Raw genomic sequence first — 23,942 nt, 5'->3', positions numbered from 1 at the left:
GTCTTAAAATGTCTTTAAAGTTTGTGCAGTTGATTTATAACACTTATGAGAAAAAAGATCTTTGTTTCCTTGGGTTCAGTGAAGTGTCAGATATTATTATAGTGGCGTATACATAAACAACAATAAAAGTATTTTGCACAAAATCATGCATAAATTATGTCAGACAATTTGAAAATTGTATACATTTATTTATGTTTTAAAATAATCCAGGCACAATTTTGCAAATACACAGAAGCACATTCTTCAAATGGGAGCAAAAACTAAGTAACATATAGCAAAAAACACATGGCAAAACATACAAAGTATAAATGGTATGAAAGTTTTTCTTAGTCTACAGTGGTATCTGCTATCAATACACTTGTCAGCATTACAAAAGGCAAACAAAGAATACAAATAATAAATTGTGTAACATGAACCACCTAAAAAGTTTATGTTAGCAGCATATAGTAGCAACTTTCTAAGAACAGAAGAATGCTTGCACACTGTATATAAATGCATATATGCACACATATACAGATACAACTGGAAGGCCACAAGAACAAAATTACCCTGGGAAAATGATTAAGGGAATTTTTATGTGTCTTGCAGTATATAAAAACAATGCATGCATTAGCAAGCACCCAGCATGTTCAGGATAAAATTACATCCACGAGCAGAATCACATTAACTCTTCATCAAACAAAGCACTTACCATGCTGTACCCATGTTGGATCACTTTGTCCTGTATCACACTCCTGATTTATGGAGCACATTTGGATGGTAAATTTAAGAAGAATCAGGAGCCCTTGATTCCCATGATCTGACAGGAGGAATCAGATCTTAAATTTGAAAGAAAAATACCCATGGAAAAAAATATCCTTGCAAAGCCTGAGTTATAAGATGGTCTAGCAGGAATTCCACTTTCCTGTGGGACAGTGCAGTACAGTGGCCTCACTTAATGAGCTTTAGTTTGCACGATGGAGTGTTCCTGAGCACGTGCACCAGACTCCTTCTGGATGGAAGCAAAAGAAGTGCTCCAATCACTAGTGGCATTCAGCCCCTGGGATCAAACTAGAGATAAGTGTGGAGATCAGGTCCTTAGCACCAACAGTTTCAGGCTACAGATCCTATCCAGCTAAGCTAATTCTTTGCTAACACAGACACAGGCTTTAGAAATATACAGAATAAACATTAATCAACAAGTACTATAAGCTGTATTTACCATGTAGATCAGTTTCAGTTGTTCTTACTTGCCCCTACCTGACAAAAAAGGGACCTTCCCTACAGACACCCATTGTGTTTGCAGACACTCAGTGTGTTTGCATTGTGTGCGAGTGTGTCTGTGTATGAGGGGGGTGCAGGTCATCAGCCAAAAGAGCAGTGAGCACACAATTTGTTTTTCCTTCAAACATCTTCAGAAATATTATTTTCAGTAGCAACCATCTTCAGAAATACTATTTTCAGTAGCAAAATTATTAAAAACTCTGCAGGTATCTTAGCCAATCTTCTACATGTTCACTTTCCATTGAAAAGATACTCCCATAAATAAAAAACTTTGGGATCATTGCTCTTCTAACCTCTTAAGAACATCTGTGTCAAAAAAGTCATTCCCAAGTTACACTCAGGATGTGAGATTTCCTTAGAACAGAACACAGAATTGTGATTGTGAGTGCCAGAGTAGGTTCACTAAAGCAAGCTGAACTATTTCTGATATTTCAGTGAAAAATGTCAAATTTAGTAATTATTTCCTGACTTGTTTCAGCAGTTTATTTGCTGCCAGCTGCTAATGGCATTTACAGAGCAAAGTGCTCTGGGCAACATATGATATGAGAAAAAGAAAAAGTACTACTTCTGCTGCTTGAACTAAGTTAACACAAAACTTACATTATTTATTATAGTGGAGAATAAAATGTATAATGTATAACATGCTATCATGCATAATACATGGTAGGAACATGCATTAGTTCAAGTTTACAGTCTCTTTCCAGTAAATTAGAACAGCAGTGGCAGATGTTGACAGCTGCATATTTTGAGGAATTCCCAGAAACAGCAGCAAGCAATGCAAAAAAAGACATGAAATCAGCTGTTCAAGACACCCATGAAACAGTAACTCTTTGTGAGTTAAAAACACAAACAATAACAGAACCCAGTGATACCTTTCCTATCATATTCCAAGAAACTGAGTTCAGCACCTGAGGTGAGACTGTGCCCCAAGCAAATCCTGCTGCTGCCTGGGGAGTGTGTCCTTGCTGTGACACTGCAGCCCCAGGGCAGATCCAGCACTCTGCTGGTCCACAGAAGGGGAGGATGGGCAGGCTTGGTGTGGATCACAGGCTGCCTAAGTCATATGGAGAATTCTTCTCCACTGAGTCTGGAAAGGGCCCAAAGCTGCAGCTGGGTGGGGACCTACAAAAGCTAGGGGAGCAGGCCCAGATGTGCCACACATGTTAGTATGGCTTCCACAGAAGTCTTGTCATTCAATGGACAGAGACTTTTTCTTTCTCCTTCAGCCCCTTTTAGAGGGTTTGCCTAGGAGACTCTAATCCAGAACAGACACACAATCTCCTGTAGAATATACTAGACAAGGTTTACAAATAGCTTCCCCCTTCCCTATGACTTTAGCTATACACATCACAGCAGCAGCCAGAAAAATAGAAATCAATCTGCTGGCTGGCTTCACTCCTCTATGGATAAGTTTCATCCCTGTGCATCCTCTCAGGAAAGAGGGAACAGAACAAAACACATCTGTTGAAAATGAAACGTTTCCTCCCCAAAGGAACTAAATATAGTCAGGAAAACCAGGACTTTTTTCAGTAAATCTGTTGCTCACAGTACATCACAATGCCCACAGACAGCTCCTGTGTGATCACCAAGGTTCACTCTTGTGAGTACCCTAAGGTTCACCATGAACACACCCCAGGCTTGCTTCAGCCCAACTAAAGACACTATTTCTGACATACATGCAGAAAAACCACAGCAAATTCTAAGCATCAATATGTAACGTGCTTCTGATTTTCTGCTTACTAAGAGCACCATCCAGGTATAATTCACAAGGGATTAATTTATTCCTACTTACCTGGACATATTTTCTGGTTGAGCATCTGTGCTCTGCTGCCAGCTATCTTTCTGTGGGCTCTGACTTCAGTCCAGCCCACTAGCACGTGAATAATGGAAGACCATGAGCATCAGCCCTCCAAGAGTTGGATGGGCTTCTCTATTAATTCTGCAAAGCATTTTGTGCTTTGGTACTTGCCAGACAAAACACTGCTTACCCTGGCACCCAAGAGTGCAAGGATTTTACTGGGGTAGGTGCTGTATTCATGAACTTGCCAAAGCCACTTCCATTAGTTTTGAAGAGAGTCCTCAGAGATTCCTGAATCAGTGAGTGTTCAGATAACTTGTGTCAGGCTGACTTCTTCACCCTTGGTGGTGTTTATGTGCAAATATTTAACAACACAGAATTTGCCTCCATTTTCTCCTGTAAAGGGCATGGCTTTCCCACTGCTGCTAACTCCTACTCAAGAGAGTAGGACAATTATTCTACACAGGAGCTAAAGGCATTTGAAGAAATGGAACACTTTAGTAAAGTATTTCCAAGAGAGATCAATGGATACTCCTTGCCTAAAGCACTTTAGGGGCATTTTTTAGAAGTTGGAACACCATCTGCTCCTAAGTAGAGCTCTCCATAAGTCCTCCCTATTTACTGATGTAACTGATAGGAGCAGTCTGCAGATGGAGCCTCCCAGCCCAGATGGAAAGGGAATTAGGCTGGATATATCAACTAATTTTTTTCTTTCTGAGAAGAGGCCTTGGAATAAGCAGAAGGATGTGATCTGGACATCTAATAGGGATGAAAAGGTTGGGATGATGTCTGTTATGTCAGTTTGGAAAGAAAAAACAACACTATTTTATTCAGTCAATTATGTATGAATAGTAATTAGCCAGTCAAAAAGATATTTTTAAATGAAATTTTCTGCTCCGATTTAAAACTTTTTGCTTTGAAAATAAAAAGTCAGAAGGTAATGCAACATAAAACATAAAGTATATTTACATTTAAATGTTTATTAAAACCAAGCCATTTATTCCTTTTTTATGCCTTCCCCTCTTTTTATAAAAAAAGTTTATTTAAATCTCCCCTACATTTTAGAAGAAACTTTTGATGACTACTCAGCTCACTGATGGCAAAAAAAATGGCCAAACTATTTTTGAGCATTCCTCTATTAGCAGCAACGTGAAAATACATTTTGAAATCCTCAGGTAAACTCCCTGCTTGTTTTATACTCATGAGTATTTGATTAAAAGAGGACTGCTTGAATGAATAAGCAATTAGGATATGATTACATTCAGGCAAACTGTAGTAGTTTTATCTTAAAGAATTAATAAGTGATTCTCAGCTGTTTTCTTAACTGCTCTCAGAAGATGAACCACCAAAATCCCTTATACACATCCAAGTACTGACATTCTTTCTTTAGTACCACAGCTGGTTTTTAACAGATTTCAACTAAGTAATTTATTTGTAGAACCATCTTTAACACAGTGGTCACAGTTACTTACTCATGTAATAAAAATCATGTAAATAGGCATTTAACTTATGCTAAAGACAAGCTCATTTAAATAAGGGAACTGATGTTCATTTTTTCTAGTATGAATGAAGCCTTGCTGCAATGTTTCTGATGTGGATCTGCTCTAAGTGCAAATGCAGGCAGAGAGTAACACCTTTACTTTGCTCTGTGACACCCAAACTCTAATTGTGTTCTCAATTTTGTGTACATTTAGATGTTCTTAGAATTGTATTTTTCTTAGCTATCCTCTGTGATAGTGTTTCATGCAGCATGCAAGCATTCTTCAAAGAGCTTCAGAAGGAAGCACATATTTTGCAACATGTTTATGGTGAATTGGCAAGTATTAATCATCTTAAAAACTTTCTCAAGCTTAAAAACCGGGTGAACAAACTCAGGCAGAATCCTTATGCTCACTGGGGAGAAACACCCAGGGGCACAAACACTCTGCTTCATGAGGACACTTCCATGGAAGTCTGTCCAGTCCAAACAATCTCCATGTGCAGCACTTTCATAGCAGTTTTCTATTAACCCAGAAACCTTCTAAATACAACTTCAATTGGCTGATGTTCTTCCTTGCAGTTCCTCTTCCCTCAAGGGAATGATAGGATTTCCCAGGCTGCCCTGTAAAATATGTGTGGAACATTCTCCCTAATTCTGTATGTCCTGAATTTTTCAAATCCTGCCTTACAATTTTTTATTACCTTTCCATATATCCAGCCACCTATGTGAACTGAACAGATGCAAGGTGATAAATCTGTTTTTTCTACAACAGCTCTTCTTCCAACCATGACCCTTTTTCTGCTTTTGATTTCATCCCATGTTGTATCAGCATACAACTGATTTAAACTCCAGGGACAAGAAACAGCCACTTTTAATTACTTGTACGTCACAGCATTGCCTGTAAGCTTCAGACACTTAGGGCACCTTTTCTTCAAAGCCTTATATAAATAAGTTGAAAACGGGAATACTCATCTCAACATCTCAAGAAAGTCAGTCAAGAAAGGGAGTAGGAAAATACTATTGTTCTTTTTTTCTAAACAGGAAGGTGAGACATAAAGTCATGCCAGAAACCTGGGACAAAGCCTGTGTTTGAATATAGATGTTTATCCAAGATCAGAAGCATGGCCCCAGCCTTTGTCTGACAACCAGAATGAATACTTAGAGTACTAAAGAAAGCAGTGAAAGCTGAGCTATATAAAAAAATAAAATCAGAGAGCTGCATTTATGGTAGAAAATAGAAGAGGCAACAGAGATTATACCCTGGAATCACCTACCAACAGGAACAAGAAACCAATGATCAAGAGGAGGAATACTGATTTCCTCCCCATCCTATGAGTTGAATCAGTTGATGAGAGAATATATATGCAATGAACATATAAAATATAGATTTATATATACAAATATACAATAGGAAATAGTCAGTATACAAATACTTACATGTAAAAATAGTTTTTTACTTTCCCCTTTTCTTGATTTACAAAAGCATACAAAGTTTCCTGTTGGTTAATGTTTAAGTAGTGTGAGTAAACCCTGTGTGACATGTTCCACACATAATTCCTTCAAGTGTTCACAGTATTGGCTATTACAGTGTTGAATCTGACATTCTCGATGTTAAAATATTCATAGGACACATTCTAAAATTAAAGCATTACTTTAAATACAGTTTAAATAAAACCCACATGTGTATTTGAATTATGGTCATATTACAAATGAGTCTGCTGCAGTTGAAAACTTTCCATGACAGTAAGCTTGGAAATACAAACTTAAACTAGAGATGAGTATATTTTAAGATTCTTGAACTGCCTTTTAATGTGCAGATAGTACTGTGAGATGGGGAGTTCTTTCAACTTCATCTGAAGCAATACAAGCTGATAGAACTCAGCATTACAAATTATCCTCAGTAGGAAAGCGGATGCACAGAACAATTTGCCATCAGAGCCAGACACATTGTCACTTTCTTCAAATACCCAACAGACAAGAATAAATGACAGGTACCATTGTTTTTGTGTTAAGAATAAATGATCTGGAGCATTCTGCATTAGGAAAGTGCTTTAAATTAAATTAAATTAGTCCTCACAACTCTCTTGTGAGGTGGATAGACACTATCCTTGTTTTTAAAGATGGAGAAACCGGAGATCTAGAATAAATTATGATGCCTGCATGGGAAATACTGTCAAAATACTGTTATTTGGATGTTGGAGCAAGTCAAATGCACAACTGGAGTAAATGGAGATATTAATGAGACAACTTTACACTCACCAGCTTGGGTACTACAGCAGGCTTGGTACAACAGCCAAAGGTTCATCATGGGCTGCAAAACACAATCTTTGCCAAGTGTCATTCTGCTGGAGCTGAAGTGTGGGACAACAGCTCCAAAAAGCACAAACTACACAGTCCCAGATGGTGCAGACTGACCAAGGTGGAAGGAAGCTGCATTTCAGAAGTTATGAATTAATCAGGAGTCTTGAGTAGGTAGTATCTTCTCATTCAACAGCTGGGTACAGCTCAAGAACCATGCTTAGCTCATCTCTAATTTTACCATATATGCAAGTGCTCACAATAAACTGTGTATCAATATATTCAGGTGTTGTTTTTTAAAATTTACTCGCTCCCGGACCCTGGAGGTCTGTATTTTTCCTCAGATTTCTCTTGTTGAAAATTTCTACTGATACCACAAATGGAACTAGTGCTTTAGTACAGTAAATGAGCTACAAATAATAATTTTAAATATCTGAGATGATGGACAATTTTCAAAGGACCACCATGCTCTCTGTGTGCACCTGTATATACAGGAAGTCTCATCTGTCTTTAACTGCTCCTGCCTTGAAGTAAAATCCAGTTAAAGTATAAAGTGCATAGTGTGGATTAAAACCCTAAGAAATAACAAACAATGTGTCTGCCTTCCACAGATGATTAATTTTGCTTAACAGCTGAATCACCACCCTCTTTGTCTTCTGGTTTTTAGTTTAGTGTTACCTAGGCTGAGAAAGGCCAGCCAGATGTAAGCAAAACTATTGTAAACTGAGACATCTCTGTAATATGCTGTTAAGGGAGAGTTAAGTAAACCAGTATCAAGACACTGTCCAGTTGGGATGTGTAAATATTATTGTGTGCTTCTTGGCCCACTTAGCAAATACTTTCTTTTCTGTGATAAACCTGTGGCCTCCATATGGAGCATTTTCATGGAGAAAGTATTCCTCACACTCATCTCTTCCTGGCTCGTAATAGTGGTAGGGAACTTTGCGAAAGCCTTCTGACCTGGGGAGAAGAAAGATACACTTCAGTACTGTCTTCAAGAATAACAGAAATATATAACACACCTGAATACAAGATACAAGCATCCTGGCTTGGATCAGCAATAGTGTGGCCAGCAGGAGCAGGGCAGCACAGCAGCAGCACAGCCCTGGACTGTGCCCTGTTCTCAGCATTGCTGAGGCCACACCTCAAATTCCCTGTTCAGTTTTGTGTCTCTCAGTACAAAACACACTGAGGTGCTGGAGTGAGTGCAGAGAAGGACAAAGGAGCCAGTGAAGGGTCTGGAGCACAACTCCCACGAGGAATGACTGAGGGAGCTGGGAGTCTTCACCCTGGAGTAAAGGAAGCTCTGAAGGGACCTTACTCTTTACAGCTGCTTGGAGAGGGGTTGTAATGAGGAGAGGGTTGGTCTCTTCTCCCAAGGAACAAGTGACAGGACACGAGGAAATTGCCTCAAACTGCATCATGGAAGGTTCAAATTGTATATTTGGAAAAATTTCTTCACCAAAAGGGATGTCAAGCACTGGAACAGGCTGCCCAGGAAAGTGGTTGACTCACCAGCCCTGGATGCATTTAAAAGATGTGCAAATGTGGCCCTTGGGACACAGTTTAGTGCAGACTTGGCAGTGCTGGCTTAACATTGAACTCCATGATCTTAAAGGTCTTTCCTAACCTAAACAATTCTATGAATGACCTGAAATCCTGTCCATGTGTCAGCACTTGAACTCCTTTGCTAAACTGTAAGGGCTTTCATCATATCATGATTTCTAGGAGTTTTCCAAAGGCAGAAGAAGCTCAGTGTAGCTCTCAGCATACACTGATCACACCAGTCAGTGAGAAGCTGATGGGCTGGCTCCTACGGGCACTGCACATTTTGTTTAACTCAGCCACAAGGCTCCCTCTCCAAGCAAAGTCTTCTCACTGGATATCCTAGCTATTGAAACTGGTTCTTGAACTGGCTGAACAGGCAGTTATAAGAGTAACATCCAATTTAACTAGGTAATCCAGTCAGAATCACAGCTGAAAGGGGACATCCTTCTCTGCTGCCAGCAGTGCTGTCATGCTGTTGACTGATTTTACATCAGGGCTATGCAATGCCAGCTTGGCTGAGCTCTCTGAGGACAACCTTAGTCCTGTCACCCCTCATCCCAGGGTGCCTACTGTGTGTTTTCATAAACAAAGAACAACATATGTTCATTCTGTTCATTCCATCTGGATGACTCAATCAGTGAGATCTGCAAGTTCTAAAAAGTCAGCCTCTAATGTTAAGATATCCTAATTAAACAGCTGTGACTCAAATTCTGTTGTTTGTGACAATTTTTAGGTTCTGCCAGCAATGAGTCTCACACTGGAGTGACACAGAATGTGGAGTGAGAATCTGCACAAAGGATGACTTTAGGAGCTCATGATGCACTGGACTGGTTACATGCAGGACTTGGGCCAGCTTAGGTACAGAAGAATAGATGTGCATGTACTAGTACCATACATTGCTCATGACATTTCCTGCTTTTCTGAATGAATGAGGAATAGTTTCCTTTTATATTTTTCTATCATACACAGTAGATTAAAGTATTTAACTTGGACTTTTAAAAATTGTGTTTAGAGTTATACTTCTGACCATAGGATTAATCCACTGTCACTGTAAGGTCACCAACAGTAGTTGGCTGGAATTTATGTCAGTTTATGGTGATAAAGCTCACAGGACTTGTTTTATTATCTAATTAGAACCCTCTACTACTCAAAACAAGCCATATATAACCGAGAAAGTTCAAGTAGGTTGCTCAATGGTAGTGAAATGTAATTTCAGGTAACTATCCTGGGCTAATCATTTCATTTCACTTCCAGGTGTATTTGGTATTCAGAAAACAATGTATTAGATTTTTCCTCTATAGATTTGTTTTAGCAATGGAAGCAAGTACATTTTATGAAAAGAATATGAGCATACTCTGGTTACAGCTAAATCAGAAACTGCAAAAGATTTTTGTTTAAAAATAGCTCTTATGACATCTGATGTTAGATTTTGTAAATGTTTTTATTTTATCAACAGCACATGCCATATCAGGAGCGAATATGCTGACAATAGTGTCACATCAATGCAAAACACTGGGAAATGACTGCCTGATCCATTTTTTGGATTTATGATATTAAAATCAATTGTGAAATTTTGACAAGACATCAGAATTGTAGATGCATGAAAATAATTTTCTATGATCTTACTTGCAGTAGGTGTCATTTATCATCCCATAGACGTGAATTCCATAGCAGGCATCCATAGCCAAAATTAAGGTGAACCAACCCGTGCTGAGATATGAACCTGACTGGACTCTGTAAAAATACAACATACACAAAACAAACTGCAATGAGAAATTATCAACACTTTATCAAAGAAATCAAATCTATCGCCTGGGACAAAAGGCATTAAGAAGCTTGACAATCTGTCAAAACCATACAATTACTTTGAATTATTTTATAGATATGCTCCCATTCTTCCCAGCCTGGGGCCTCCAGCTATTGTCCACAGCAGAAAAAAAACATGTTAAATACCTGAAGTCAAACAATGCTTCTCCAGTAAAACAGAAAATAATTTATTTTCACATCTGAAAGATAGCAATTAGTGGAGTTTGTAAAATAAGATAAAGTTTGCAAAAACACAAAGTGTTGGAATTTGTCTTGTGCTCTCATGAGTAGGCACTATCTTCTTCTGCAAGCAAAATCTTAATCTGCAGTGGGCTATCCTCAACCTGAAAATTCAAACAGTAATGAAACTTCCAAGGATATTCTGGTACAAAATGATCAAATACAAGGTTCTGAAAACCAAAATTCTGTGCCTATCTCTGTACGTAATTTTGTGTTATCATTTTTCGAGCTACCATAGCAGAGAGAAAACCACACGAGGATAGTGCACACAAATGTTACCAATGGGGGATTGGGAGTCAATGGAGTTACCCAGATAACCTGGGCATACAAGACTCACTGCTTTCAAACCTCACCAGTAGGGAGAGCACACTCAGCCCTTACTGCTTATGAACTGGTTGGAGTCCAGATTTGTGCATGGTTGAGCTGGTGTGAACTTCTATCCCTGGCTTTCCTGAAATATCCTTTCCCTTGGGGGAACAGTTAAGAATCTCTTTAGTTGCTTTTGTAAAACTCATACAGGAAATAATAAATAAAGGGTTAACTTAAACTGAAGAACGACAAGTGGAAACTAAAGGCAGGATGTCAAACCCAGGTTTCATTAGGTGGAAACCAACTGTAATTGTGCTGCTTTTCTGGACATGTTTATAGCCATGAAAGTGTACAGGTATTTATCTGCCCCATCAGGATCTTCATCTCTTCAACCAGAATGTTCTGCCACTGTCTAGCAGGGAGAATTCCCAATCCAATTCATGTTATTTCAAAATAACATTCTGCCATGATAAAAGGCTGCATTGCTTCTAACTTGCTTTCTGCTCTTGCACCAGGAAAACACTGGCCTTGAGCTTTCAAAGGATTTTAGAATCATAATAACCATTTATAAGAACACGATGAAGATCAGGACCCTTCCGATAATGGATGTTTATTGGAGAGCACTATATTGACAGCAGCATCTGAAATTTGCTATACTCAGGAGGAAAAAGGAATTTTAAAAAAGAATTAATCAATATTTCATGTCTTGTTTTAACACCATTGGACCTCAGTCCTCTCATCTATATACTGCACTGGCAGGATAAATAAAAACAGCAGAGTGAGTTCCCAGGTACCTTCCCTGGGAGATGAAGTACATGACAGAATACAGATTATATACTTTAAACCAAAGCACTTATATTCATCCCATTTTTTCCTCTGAAGATACACAGGGATACGAGGGAATATACTTAAGCAGTGGAGATTCTGGATGATTTGGTAACACCTTAAAATTCAATCTGATACCATAAACATGCTTTCAAAATTCTAATGAAAGCAATATTAGAAATGCGAAAACAATTTTAGCTGTCCCTAAAAAGCCATAAATCTCCGAACACCTTTTAAAATATCATCCCATAAAACTGTAGTGCAAAGCAATGTCTCAGCCCTTGCTATTATGCTAACACTGTGCACTCAATTTCCCTCTCTACAGGAGAGTTTTACATGTTTCTTGGTCAGGGGGTTTTGAGACTCATTAGAAAAAGAGTTCCTCTTGCTACTGTAATTGCACTCAAATTTCAAATTTTACACATAGGAAATAAAAAAAATCCTCCATTTATGTGTAGCATAAGGCTATGTAACCACACAAGTCTGGGGGAAGAAGGACATTAATTCCAAAATAGAGTAAACAGGAGTTTGTTAAACATCATCTGCAGAACTACAGCAGGCAGATCCATTGTGATATACGTATGTGCAACAATCCCAAAATTGTTTCCTATGGCTCAGAGAGACTTTTTTTCATAGTATAAAATTGATGGGGTACCAGATCTGGACAGGAAATTGTCTCAACAGCTCAGGAGAAAATAATGCACTGTTTTTCAAAGTACACTTTTAAAAAGATGGCTTGGCTTTCAAGACATGATTTACAGCTGCATGCAGCAATGAAAGGGCAATGCTCACAAATAGTTACTTTGTTTACCTTAAAAATGGAACCTTATTTTGCATACTTCCTACTTTATTAGTGGTCTGAACGAAATGATAGTTATAGGTTGTAATTCACTCTGCTAAATACCATCCACCATTTCAGAAAAGTACATAGGCATATGCTTAACATTAAAGACATGAAAAGACCAGTGGAATCAACTTAGTTAAAATGCTTGAAACGAAGTATATGCTTGCTTAGCTTGCTCTTAGTGAAGGTTTAAGTGCTTAAAACGTCATTATTTAATCTCAGAATATAAAAGTAAGCTCCAAGATTAATAGTTACTTGAAAGTTTCAAGTCTCAAAACATAGAATTTGCATTTTTAGTAATGCCTTCCACAAACTCCAGCAGAAAGAACTGACTACAGTTTCTCACAACATGTTACAAAAGAGACTTGCATTCTATATTTCAGAAGAAAATAGTAAAATGCACTTTTAGGACTGCTAGAGTTGTAATACATGACACATAAAGCTTTAATTAAAATTTAGTTAAAAATAAAAGCAATTAGACAGGGCTCTTCAGCTTTACTTTCCACTATATATATTAAAAAAAAATAAAATAGAATAAGAAATTGATATAAAGAAGCTGGAATGGAGAATGCACCCTAAAAATGTTGACAACTGAAATTCATCTTCTTCGACATCTATAACTGTGCTTTGATGTAGGCTAAATGAAGGAAAAACTCATTCTTCCTGTCACTGGGGGTAAATGGAAGAACATAAAATATTTTCTTGGTGATCCAGGGCAGGTGAGTTCAAATCGAGTAAAAGTTTTGTTGTCACTTGAGTTCTGATTTTAGCGCAAATTCCAGGAAGTTCTTTTCTTCATTCAATTGTTCCAGGATTTTTTATGTGCACAATCAATTTTAGTTCTATGGTTCAATGGACTGTAATTTCCAGTGGGGACTTCAGTGGTAAAAAATAAAAATGAAAAAAACGTTTGTGAAGGCAGAGAAGATGTCTACACAAGCAATTGCATGTCAATCTGAATGCAGAAAAGAACTTAGAAGTCTATTTTTCAATTCCTTTGGGAGAAACTAGAGATCACAGAAGGTCAATTAAGAGTGTTAATTAAGATAAAACCGAGGAAATTTAGTACTTCAAAAAGCTATTAATTAGCAGAGAGCTTGCCAAAAGCATTAGATAGACACTTTTCCTTTTTGACTTAATTTCAAAATATTGCAGTAAAGTAAAATTCAACAGTGACAGATTGAAATGACAAAATTCTCCAGGCCAATTAATTGACAAAAAAATATATCCTTTCATAAAGGCTGTTTATAGAATCTAATCCTCAGATGACTCTCCTACCAAACTACTGAATCAGCAGCAGCTTTATTTGCAGCAGCTTGTCAGGCCTCTTGATTAATAAACAAGTATAAATAAGAGTATTGGTCTAAATAAGAGACCTATAATACACAGAGTAGAGGCTTTATAATGTGAGATGCCCTTCCAACAAAAAGGTTTGTTAAAATGATTCAAAATAAACAGAAATATTTTCAAAAATATGTCAGAATTAACTTAGGCTATGTTCAGGTAGAATTGTCTCTGGAACTTATTTCTATCTATGGTACGTCAAGAGACCATTAATCCTCTGGGAGGGGGTCAGGGTACTCTGGTTTTGCCTGGCACTCTGTCACCTGCCCTGTGTCAGCCTCACCTGTGACAGGTCCTTGGGAATGAGGGTAGAAGGTACAAGTCCCCTCTGCACTCCCTTGTTAAAGACAATCACCTTTTTTTCTCCCTGGGTTTCTGCTTTGCTGAATCACATTATATCGCCTTACAACTAAAAATACAGGAAATTTATCTGCCAGTGCATACTGGTGAGCCACTACCCAATTCTATACTAACCAAATTAATGCTTCCATTGTACTTATGTTGACTGAGACTTCTGGGGGGTTTTTTGGTTGGTTTTTTTTGGGTGGTTGTTTTTTTTTTTTTTTTTTTTTTTTTTTTTTTTTTTTTTTTTTTTGTTGTTGTTGTTTTTTTTTCCTGAAGAAGCATCTCTGAGTACAGCTGCTGTAAAACTCTTCTGCTTTGCCAAATTAAACACCCACATTCCCCAAGTCACAGTTTTGGTCTATGCCTTTCTCTTCACATCAGATGTAGGTTTGTAAATGACAGACTGGAATGAGCTGGCAGAAAAATGCACCCACCCCTGAGAGAACAGCAAGGCTCTCACCTCTCCTCTGAGGAGCACATACACTTGTCTTGCCAGAGAGCTGTTTTTTTGAGAGGGGTAAAGAAAGCACCTCTGGTACAGGAGGAGGGCAAAACTCTAAATCCTGCAGAATATCTGCTCTAGCCTGGATTTATTTCCGTTTTCTCTAAGACATGGTACTTTGTTGCTAATTATTTCATTACATCCTTTCAGAAGTAAAAAGAGCACAAGAAGAGCAAAGAAGATGCAAGCAGAGAGAATTGATTTTAGCTGGTAAAAATGGTTGCTATTTCTGCATTATAAAGATACCTGTTAGGCAGCCATTTATCATAATTATTCATTCTTTTGTACATGTCTGTGTGTGTGTGAGTGTATCCATGTTTGCTCTGCATTCCATAATGGTGCAGGACATCTAATAATAAACAGCTGTGCCCCTCTAGCAGTGAGCACACTGTCTCACACATCCTGCTTCAGGTCATTCTGAAAAGTGAAACATTTATTCATGGACAGATGTTTTATTAGCCATCATGTATAGTTTTATGCAAAGCTCAAACAAGTGGAATGCATTATGAACAGCACAGACCACATTCCAGATTCAGGCAGTGACTGTGCCCAGCAAGATCTACCTGGGTATGGAGAAGGGATGCACTCCAGCCAGCCCAAACTCTTGGTAGATCATCCCTATTGTGAATCCTGAAAAGAAGCTGCAGTTGGATGGCATACTGTTCAATTAATCTCCAGAAATATTTGCTTTCTGGTTATATTAATACTGCACCAATGGAAGACAGGGACAAGAGTCCATTTCAGTTCCACATGAATTGGTAGATGAATTTCTTACAGCTACTGGGCTTCTACAGGTCGCACTGAGTCTTCAGATAAGAACTGTGGTCTTGGTGCAAACTGTTTATAGAACAGTAAATCCCAATTTCAAACTTTTTTCCTTCCCCACTCTCTCTTGTTTCCAGAAATACATATTTTCTTGATTTCTCTTGAGTCAAGATTCTTTATTTCCTTTTCTTGAGTACAGGCTGTGGTTGGAGCCACAGCCCATGCTATTGCCTGCACTCAGGTTATCAGCAGAAGATGCCTTTTGTGAGTGCCTGGGTTGCTCCTGTCCCCTGGGGTCTGCAGTTGAGCAGTTTATGCACAATCACAAACAACCTCGACCTCCTGCAGCTGCACCGTGCAGAAAGAAGGGCATGGCTCCACACATCTCCATTTGCACTTGGATTTTGTTGATGAACAAAATGTATGTTTGAATCAGGACAGGATGCACAGAAATGTCACCCATTACAAACATGCAATTATGTTTAGAACAAAGGAAAACTAAATTCATGTAATCAGGTTTGGGGGCTAAACTGTTGGCATCTTTACACAGCCATTTTTCAAAAATCACCTGAGTAAAATTCATGCCATGCTTAGGAAGACTGTTTATCAGGAAATGCAGCTCCTCTGGTCAATGGCAGCAGAGCACTTGCTCCACAGGACAATTACTTATGCTCACAGTGGTTGAATCAAATGGCAGGTGATGCCAAAATTTCCCTGGTTGTGGCACCATGGTGCAACCCTGTCCCACTGTTCCCCACCTCTTACTAGACTATGCTGGGCTGAAGACTTACTGCAATCCCTGGTGGCTGTGACAAAGGGAGTGACAGCTGAAAGCCTGGCACAGGTTTCAGGGCTGGTGCCACAGTTGTCTGTAGGGCAGCTTTATGTGCTCTCCTCTTCACCAGTAGCTGCATCCAGTTTGCTGAGTGCTGGTTCAATATTTTCACACAGCGTGAAAGGGAGTAGAGAAGGATTTAGATTTTCATCCTTTGTAACCAAAAATGAATCAAAACTAAAAACTGTGCCAAGTGGAAGAAAAAAGACAACAGGGCCTTTTCCCTGCATCTCCATTTAAATCAATATTTGCTGTCTTGGGTCTGCACATTTTTCTACAGGGAGGATATAAACTAAACAGAGCTGCAGTTAATCCAGGATCCCTGAAGAGATTTAATTAAGGAGGCTTTCCCACCCTTTTCTTTTGGTATTAAAGGGCACTCACTACTCCTAGCTGCATATTTTAGTGAAATGTATTGTAGGTGAATACAGAAGAAATTTCTTGATTAGCTCTTACCGTCTCAATACAAGATACTGAAAGGAGTTCATCTAACCTTGTCTGAAAGCAGCTTAAATTTTTCATAAAAACATTTCTTTTAGGTTTGGTCGTTTTTATGTTGAAACTGAAAACTTGATGCAACTTTGTATTTCTGTGACACTGGGATGTGAGAGAGGCTTTTATAAAGATATTTTGTTTTACTGCTATGGTGAAAATGAAAGAATAGCTAGCATGGGATTGTACTCTAACTCTGTTCATTTAAGAGGGAAGAACACTGGACCAGATACTCAGCTGACAGAACCCACACTGATGTACATCAGCTGATACCCTTTCAAATTTTCCACAGTCTGCAGTTATTGTAATAGTTCAAGCACTACCTCTTTGATATTGATGTGGAAGGGAAGGTGATGATACATTGTTCTTCACACATTTCACATTTATCTGAGAACTTTGCTTTTTACCAGGATTGATGCCCATATGAAAAAAAGCTTATGGAGGGCCAGAATGTTAACTGTAAGTTTTTCTTCTGAACAGGTAATATTCACTGGAAAAAGAGAGCTCAAACTCCATAGATTAGACCTTCATCAGTGCACATTCCTCTATCAGCAACTCTTCTCCCCCCAGCCCTGGTATTCAGAAGAGCATTTCCAAGTATTCTAAAATTCATTCCTAATTTGTTGCTAAATTACTAACTGATTATTTACATTACAGCAGCACTGTGAATCCTCACTGTGCAAGGCACTGTACACACACAGCAGTTCGTGAACCAAGGAGCTTATCATTCAAATACCCAAGAGAAACAGATCCTTTGGAGAACGTACCTGTCCTTACCCCTTGCACTGCACCACATCACAGAGCCACGTTCTCTGGAAGTGCATCTAGAGCCACAGAGCTCTTCTCTACACTGCCTGTTTGCACTAACCAAAAGTTCATCTTGGATTATGGAACATCAATATTTTTAGCAAAAATGAAGTCTTAAATCCAGACAAATTATTCTGATAAGGAAAAAGGAGGTAAAAATAGAACTTGCGTGGGTCTGAATTTTAATGCAATTGCAAAAGGCCATAAAGTAACCCATCAGTCAAGCTTTGAAGATTAACTGCTAATTAACACAGATGTTGCCTTCCCTTTTATTACTGTAACTTTCTCCAGATTAACTTTTCCTTAAAGTATAAAAGGAACAAAATATTTCTCTTTGCTCTTTTTTCTTTTCCTTTTTGCCATACATTTTAATGAAGCACACATACATATATGGGTGCCATATTATGGTTTAGTATCAATATTAGGGTCTTGCTTACTATCTATTTTCCATCAAAAAGGATCAAGTCTTTCACTGCTTTCTTAATTAACTCACCTCTGTCTAAATATCAAGAAAGAAGCAAATAATCCTCATATCTGAGCTACTGAAACTTCCTCTAACTCCTCCACTGCTTGGCTTACATAGCAGGTTGCTTTCTGAAGGGCATCTTTTGCTCATGCACATTGTGGGCAGGAGAGGTTGAAGTCTAATTGAAGCCTCACATCAAGAATAGGGTCCCTAATCCCGAGGGCACCCAGGATTAGCTTTTGTCATTCCCCTTCTGTTCCCCCAAAGTCACTATATTTATGCAGCAGGGTCTTCTGAGAGCCAGATGCCAGCAGCCACTGGTTCTGATAGCTACCCTGGAGGCAACACCTTGATTGCGGGCAAACACATTTGGCAGAACCAAGAATGGCACAAGTTCCTCTCTCAGATGGCATCCTTTAGAAAATGCATGGCATAGCAAAGAGTTCAGAAAAGCAGGAGACTGCCACAGAGAAGCTCACAGGAAGAGGAACCAGGGGTCACAGTTCATTTCCTACTATCCCACTGAACAGATTCTTCAACACTGGACAATTTCAGAATATATTATTCCAATATTCATTGAATAGTCTGCAGGAGGTTAATAATACAAGTGGAAGCTTTGAGAAAAATCTCCATACTTATTAGAGTGGCAGTTAAATGCTTGAAACCAGAATTTTTATGGCTTCTCTGCTATCAACTGAAGTAGCAAATTAGTTAATTTTCCAAGTCTTTCGCAATCCAGCTTTTTGAGAATAATAAACACAAGAATCATCATACTAATCACCTAGGCAGCTCACTGTCAGCCTAAACTAATGCCTAGGTATCAAGAATGGTGAGCACTTCAGCTAGCACCAGGAACAGATATTTACAGTGAACCCGAGTGAAGTGGGATTCATGAAGTGGGACAGTGGTCCTTTGCTTTATAAACAAATGCTCTCATTTCTCTTCCACATTTTACTGCTCTTAGTAACATCATCTTCTCAGCAATTCCCAGTATCAGCTAGTTAAGAGTTGGCAATGTTACCACAGAATTGTGCAGGCAAGCAGCTCCTTGAAGGCCACACATGTGACAGGACCCATCAGAGGAGCTCCTGGCTGCTCCCCTGGCACCAAGTTCAGGACATCACAGTTAATTAAATTTTTCTCGACAAGATTTGCATAACAAACATTAAAAAAAGTTAATTCATTACAACTGGAAACTGCAACCCGCTTGCCACAATTTAGCTGACTCAAGTCTAGACTACATCCTCTTGGCCCCAAACTGTAAAACCTAGAACTGACTAAAATCTGTTCTATGGTTACATTCCAGAGAACCTCAGGTAACAGTAGGAGCTACACTACTGGAAGGAATTCCACATTAAAAATTAAAAGTTCAATCACACACAATAGCAGAGATAGTGTCACAATTAGCTTTACAAAACAACATCATTCTTTATAAAGCTCTTTCTTTGCCTCTTCATGCTATGTGCCTGATAAGCCCTTGCCAACAAAGACATTATACTAATTACAATTAGTTATACAAAGTGTAGGACAACTTAAATGATTTATTGATTTTTTTTCCTCACAAAATAAATGTTATTTTGAATTCCAAATATACAGTAAGAAAAAATAAAAGAGAAACCACAGATGGCATGTTCAGTCCAGACACGTATGAATGTGAATATACTTACAGGGACACTCAATCCATTTAAAACTTTAATCTTTTCCCTGGAAAAAGCATTGCAGAGTAGGTTTTATGCAATTAAATTCATTTTTCCCTGAGCAGAGACATTTAAGGTACCAAACCAAGAGCTGAGCTGTTTTAAAAAACCCCTTAGAATAAAGAGGATCTTCCACCAATTTTTTTCTTAATGTCTTCAGGTCAACAAATAAAAGTATGCACATTTGTCATGCAATAATAATGTGGCACTATGTTTGCTTTTGATATAATTATTATCCACATGCAATCTGAAGACATAAAAGAATCTCAAGTTGTATTAAATAACTTTCTGTGTTAACTATCCAACTGTGGTAATGACCACTTCATACCTAGGCATGCAAATAACAAATCTTTCTGCTTCAGTTCTTTGGGAACTCTTTCTAAGAACTACTACAAGACCCTCCTTTGTCCTCCATCCTGCAACATCCTGTTACCATACTGAGATTTTGCTTCTCCTGTGAATATCTTCATTGTTCAAGTGTATTTCCAGGAAGGATTTGTAGCACTGAGACTCTGAGCAGAACACAGCACTTGATCCTTCAGGGGAACCCTCTCATAAATTTATTCTGATCTCCTCTGAAGTTCCAAAAAAATGCCTAGACTCACTGAAAAATGAAGAGCTGATCCAGTCTGATGTTCTCCCAGTCCTTTTGACATGCCCCATCTCCAGAGTGCCAATGCACTCAAGCACTTAGATGTAAACCTTCTGTGACACAGGCAATGAAGGTACACAAGAGGAAAGGCTTAGACACAACTGGCACCCCCAGAAAGCAGCAGGTTTACTCCCTGTTCTCTGAGTGCCTTTTGCCATTACACCAACCATTTTGTCCTCAGTCTTGTCAAGTGAAGGCACAGCACTTAGGAAAAGACATTTCTCTTTTTTTCTGGTCTGCAAGTCAGCATTATCTGATTAGGTCTACTTCCTAGGGCTTGTTCAGTCTCGCTTATCAGACACACTGGAAAATATTTCCAATAATAAGCCAGCAGAAATCTGCCTTCATATCTGGTGTCAGGCTACACATAACAGAAATCTTTTCATTTTAGTTTTAAAGTATTGCTTCATTCAACAAGCCGACTGCTGGCTGACACACAATCTAACCTAAAGGCTATGGATCAGCAGGTAAATGCAGAAATTCTATTAGTTTTCAGACCCGAGGTTTACGCCTTTCATTTCAAATGAAATCAAAATCCTACACATGAATAGGTAAAGCACAGAGTAAAGATCCTTTCTTAAAACCATCCATTACATATCACATGAGCGCAAGGAAGGAAGCAGTTCCTGCATCTTGTAGATACTGTATTTCTTGTGCTCAGTGGCTCTGGCAAGGAGGTAAATAGCAGACATAAAAGAGATCCATTCTGAGGAAAAATTAAAACCATGACGAACATTATATTGGGCAATGTGAAATCCTGCAAAGGTACAAAGACAGGTATAGTCAGATATGCTTGGCATTAACAAAACCTCTCCAAGCTTGTATAAATTTGACTTCCTTACCTAAATCCGATTTTAAAAGTCATAATCAAACTTGTCTATGCTTTCAAGGTTTTGGAAATGAGCATCCTCTTATAGGACCAGAAGCAGGAAATAGTGCAAAAGTGCATGTTACAAAGCATTCAGAATATTGAGGAGAATATTTATTTTTCCAAACTGAAAGAAATGCCAGCAACAAAGGGAGTTTCATTTCTTTGTTCTTTCTAGAAGTGTACACAACCAGCTTAATATATATACACATATATACATATCTCATATGTATATATATGTGTCTCATCTATGTCATATATACATGAGATTTAGGAATGATTGACTCCTAACTTCATTTTACTGTTTGCTCTAAAGAGATATGTTCACTGGAAGTTCTCAGAGCATAGGCATCAGCATTTTGGCACTCTGTATGGACTGAATCCCCAAAATAACAGCAGAGAGCATAACTCACTTCTGGTCTGCTTCTCCTTCCCAATGGTGGATCATGATAGTCTTAGAGCAAGAAAATCAATTGTGATTACATGGTCACGAATATGATCACACAAAGAGTGGTTTGGATGTTTTTGCTGTAGGTCCTATTCCGTGTATTCAGTTTAGGAAATTGTTACATGGCTTTGCTAATTTTTCAGGAAAAAAATATAGAATAAAAGCACGGCTTTTTGTTCCTTGAAAACTTAGCTGTAATATTTGTCTTTGGAGTATGACATTGAACAGTAAAGAAACTTGTTGGGCTCCCTCTTTTTCATTATATAAGCCTTATACAATATATAAAGCCAGATCTTTCATTTGTACTTTGGGTTTATTTGTATTTAATCTGCATTTTCTCCTGGCAATAGGTTTAATAGCCTCTAGTTACATTTTGTGCTGATGCTATCTTATATCTTGATGAGAACAAGAGAGCTGGTATTCATTATCATAGCTCTTAGCTATAATAATACATAGCTCTCATTCATAGATATCCTTTACATTTTCTCTAGGAGAGGTAGAACTGTAGGTGTCACACAAATTCAAAGACATGTTACATCAGCTGGCCTAGAGGGAAAGCAAACAAAACCATCAAGATGCAATGTTCAGGTCCAGCACTCCCTAGAGTCCAGTAAGTCAATTAAATCACATCTTATGAAGAAATAAAAAGAACCCAAACATGACAATTCTTGTTTATCTCACAGATTATAACAGAAATGATGCTTTATCTTGTCCTTTTGACAAGGTCTAATGGCAGCTCTTCTGATTCTGCACAAAAATTTTTGACAAGGAAATAGTGCTCTGTACTCTTCAGTCAAAAGCTGACCTAAATGGTGTTTTAAAAATAACATTTTGTTGGGTTTTACTAAACCAGGGCTGCACAAAGCTAATATAACATGTAAAATATAAATATAAAATAGGAAATATATAAAATATAATATATAAATATAAAAATAAAATATAATATAAAAATATAAAATATAAAATCTCAGCTGGCACCATTGCTTATGTAGTACCTTTCACCACAACATTTTTAGAATACATGCACGCTGACAAATGCAGCCACTTGCACATCGCAATGGTAGAGGACAATTTAGGATGAGGATGAAGAACCATGTATCCAGTGAACTCCCCAAAAATATGGGAGATTTTTGTTCAATGCTGGCAAGAGTTGAAGGCAAGAGGGAATACTGCTATGGAGCAGTTTCCCAATGCAGTCTTGAATTACCTTGGAAATTGCTCACCTAAGTATTGACCAGATCTGACTACATTTAACTTGTTTGATCTGATGAGATCAGGTTGTATGGCTGCAAGTTTGTGATAAGAAGCCAGTGGTAGAAATTGCAAATCTCAGAAAAGCACAACCCTAAACTGCTCATATGGAAATTATTCAATATAAACAGGTGGTTTCTTCTTGAGCTGCTCCTATAATATTCCATATCCATGGATCATTATGGAAACCACGTGCATGTATAGATTATTACCACATGAAACAATGAAGATGTCTTACATCCCCTCCTAGGTTTGCCAGCATTGCTCAGGGGTTTGTTATTTGAGAGCAATGCCATTATCCTTTATCTTTATGCCGTGCAGAATTGCCCTCCCTTGTGCAGTATTCATTATTCCACACTTTGTCATGCACTGCCTCTGCATGTGTGTGTAACACACACTGACTGCACCCACTGGTTCACAGGTGCCACAGACACACTCTGCACTCCATCCATCAGAGTACTCCTCACCCTCACAGGGCAAAGCAGCACACTTACACCAGTGTATACATTAGAAGATCACACTCTGTAAACACTGAATGATTTTACTGGTGACATTATGACTTTGTTTTCCATCAGTTTGTTCCTAAGAGGATGTAAGAAATAAAAATGCATTTGTGGGGAAAGGAGTATAAATAAAGCTATTTTATAGATTTCAGCAATTGTTCAAAAGCTTGAAAATAACAATACAGGTGTGGAGGGAGAAGAGAGAACATCTTCAATTGAGATAATTCAAGTTTGCCATTTACTTGTACAAGTATTACCAGAGAGCTGCTCTTCAACCAGGGAGCTGTCACTTCTCTGAACTTGACAGAAGCTTTGTTCTTTTTTACCTTTGTCTTTTTATTTGATTTCTCTGAGTGCAGGCAAAGGATTGGTTTGAAATCATGTTTTTTCCCCCCACTGTGGAACAAGTTGCCCACCTCTAACTTATAAAATACAACATAGACTAGGCAGACGCCATAACATTTAAACAGAGTTTACAGAGGCAACCAGCAGAAAACAAGCAACTGGAGTGGAAGTATTTTGCACAGAGCAGTGCTTGAAAAGATGCTAGATATCA

At 38.3% G+C, this 23,942-nt stretch overlaps 2 protein-coding genes across 2 annotated transcripts in view; both read right to left on the bottom strand.

Annotated features, from left to right (window-relative positions):
- ST6GALNAC5 (ST6 N-acetylgalactosaminide alpha-2,6-sialyltransferase 5) overlaps positions 1 to 705 on the bottom strand; it is a 124,144-nt gene extending 123,439 nt beyond the window's left edge. Inside the window, exon 1 of the mRNA XM_050977520.1 lies at positions 692 to 705. Coding sequence (XP_050833477.1) covers positions 692 to 705 — 14 coding nt within the window. The remainder of the gene's footprint in view (positions 1 to 691) is intronic.
- The window catches only part of ST6GALNAC3 (ST6 N-acetylgalactosaminide alpha-2,6-sialyltransferase 3), a 211,745-nt gene continuing 187,970 nt past the window's right edge, over positions 168 to 23,942 (bottom strand). The window contains exons 4-5 of the mRNA XM_050977596.1: positions 10,014 to 10,121; positions 168 to 7,799 (exon numbers count right to left, since the gene is read on the bottom strand). Of these exons, the coding sequence (XP_050833553.1) occupies positions 7,613 to 7,799; positions 10,014 to 10,121 (295 nt within the window). The 3' untranslated portion in view covers positions 168 to 7,612. The remainder of the gene's footprint in view (positions 7,800 to 10,013; positions 10,122 to 23,942) is intronic.

Source organism: Serinus canaria, chromosome 8, assembly GCF_022539315.1.
Source record: "Serinus canaria isolate serCan28SL12 chromosome 8, serCan2020, whole genome shotgun sequence".
Lineage (NCBI taxonomy): Eukaryota > Metazoa > Chordata > Aves > Passeriformes > Fringillidae > Serinus > Serinus canaria.
Note: the sequence above shows the minus strand (reverse complement) of the source record. Positions and strands in the feature narration are given on the sequence as shown.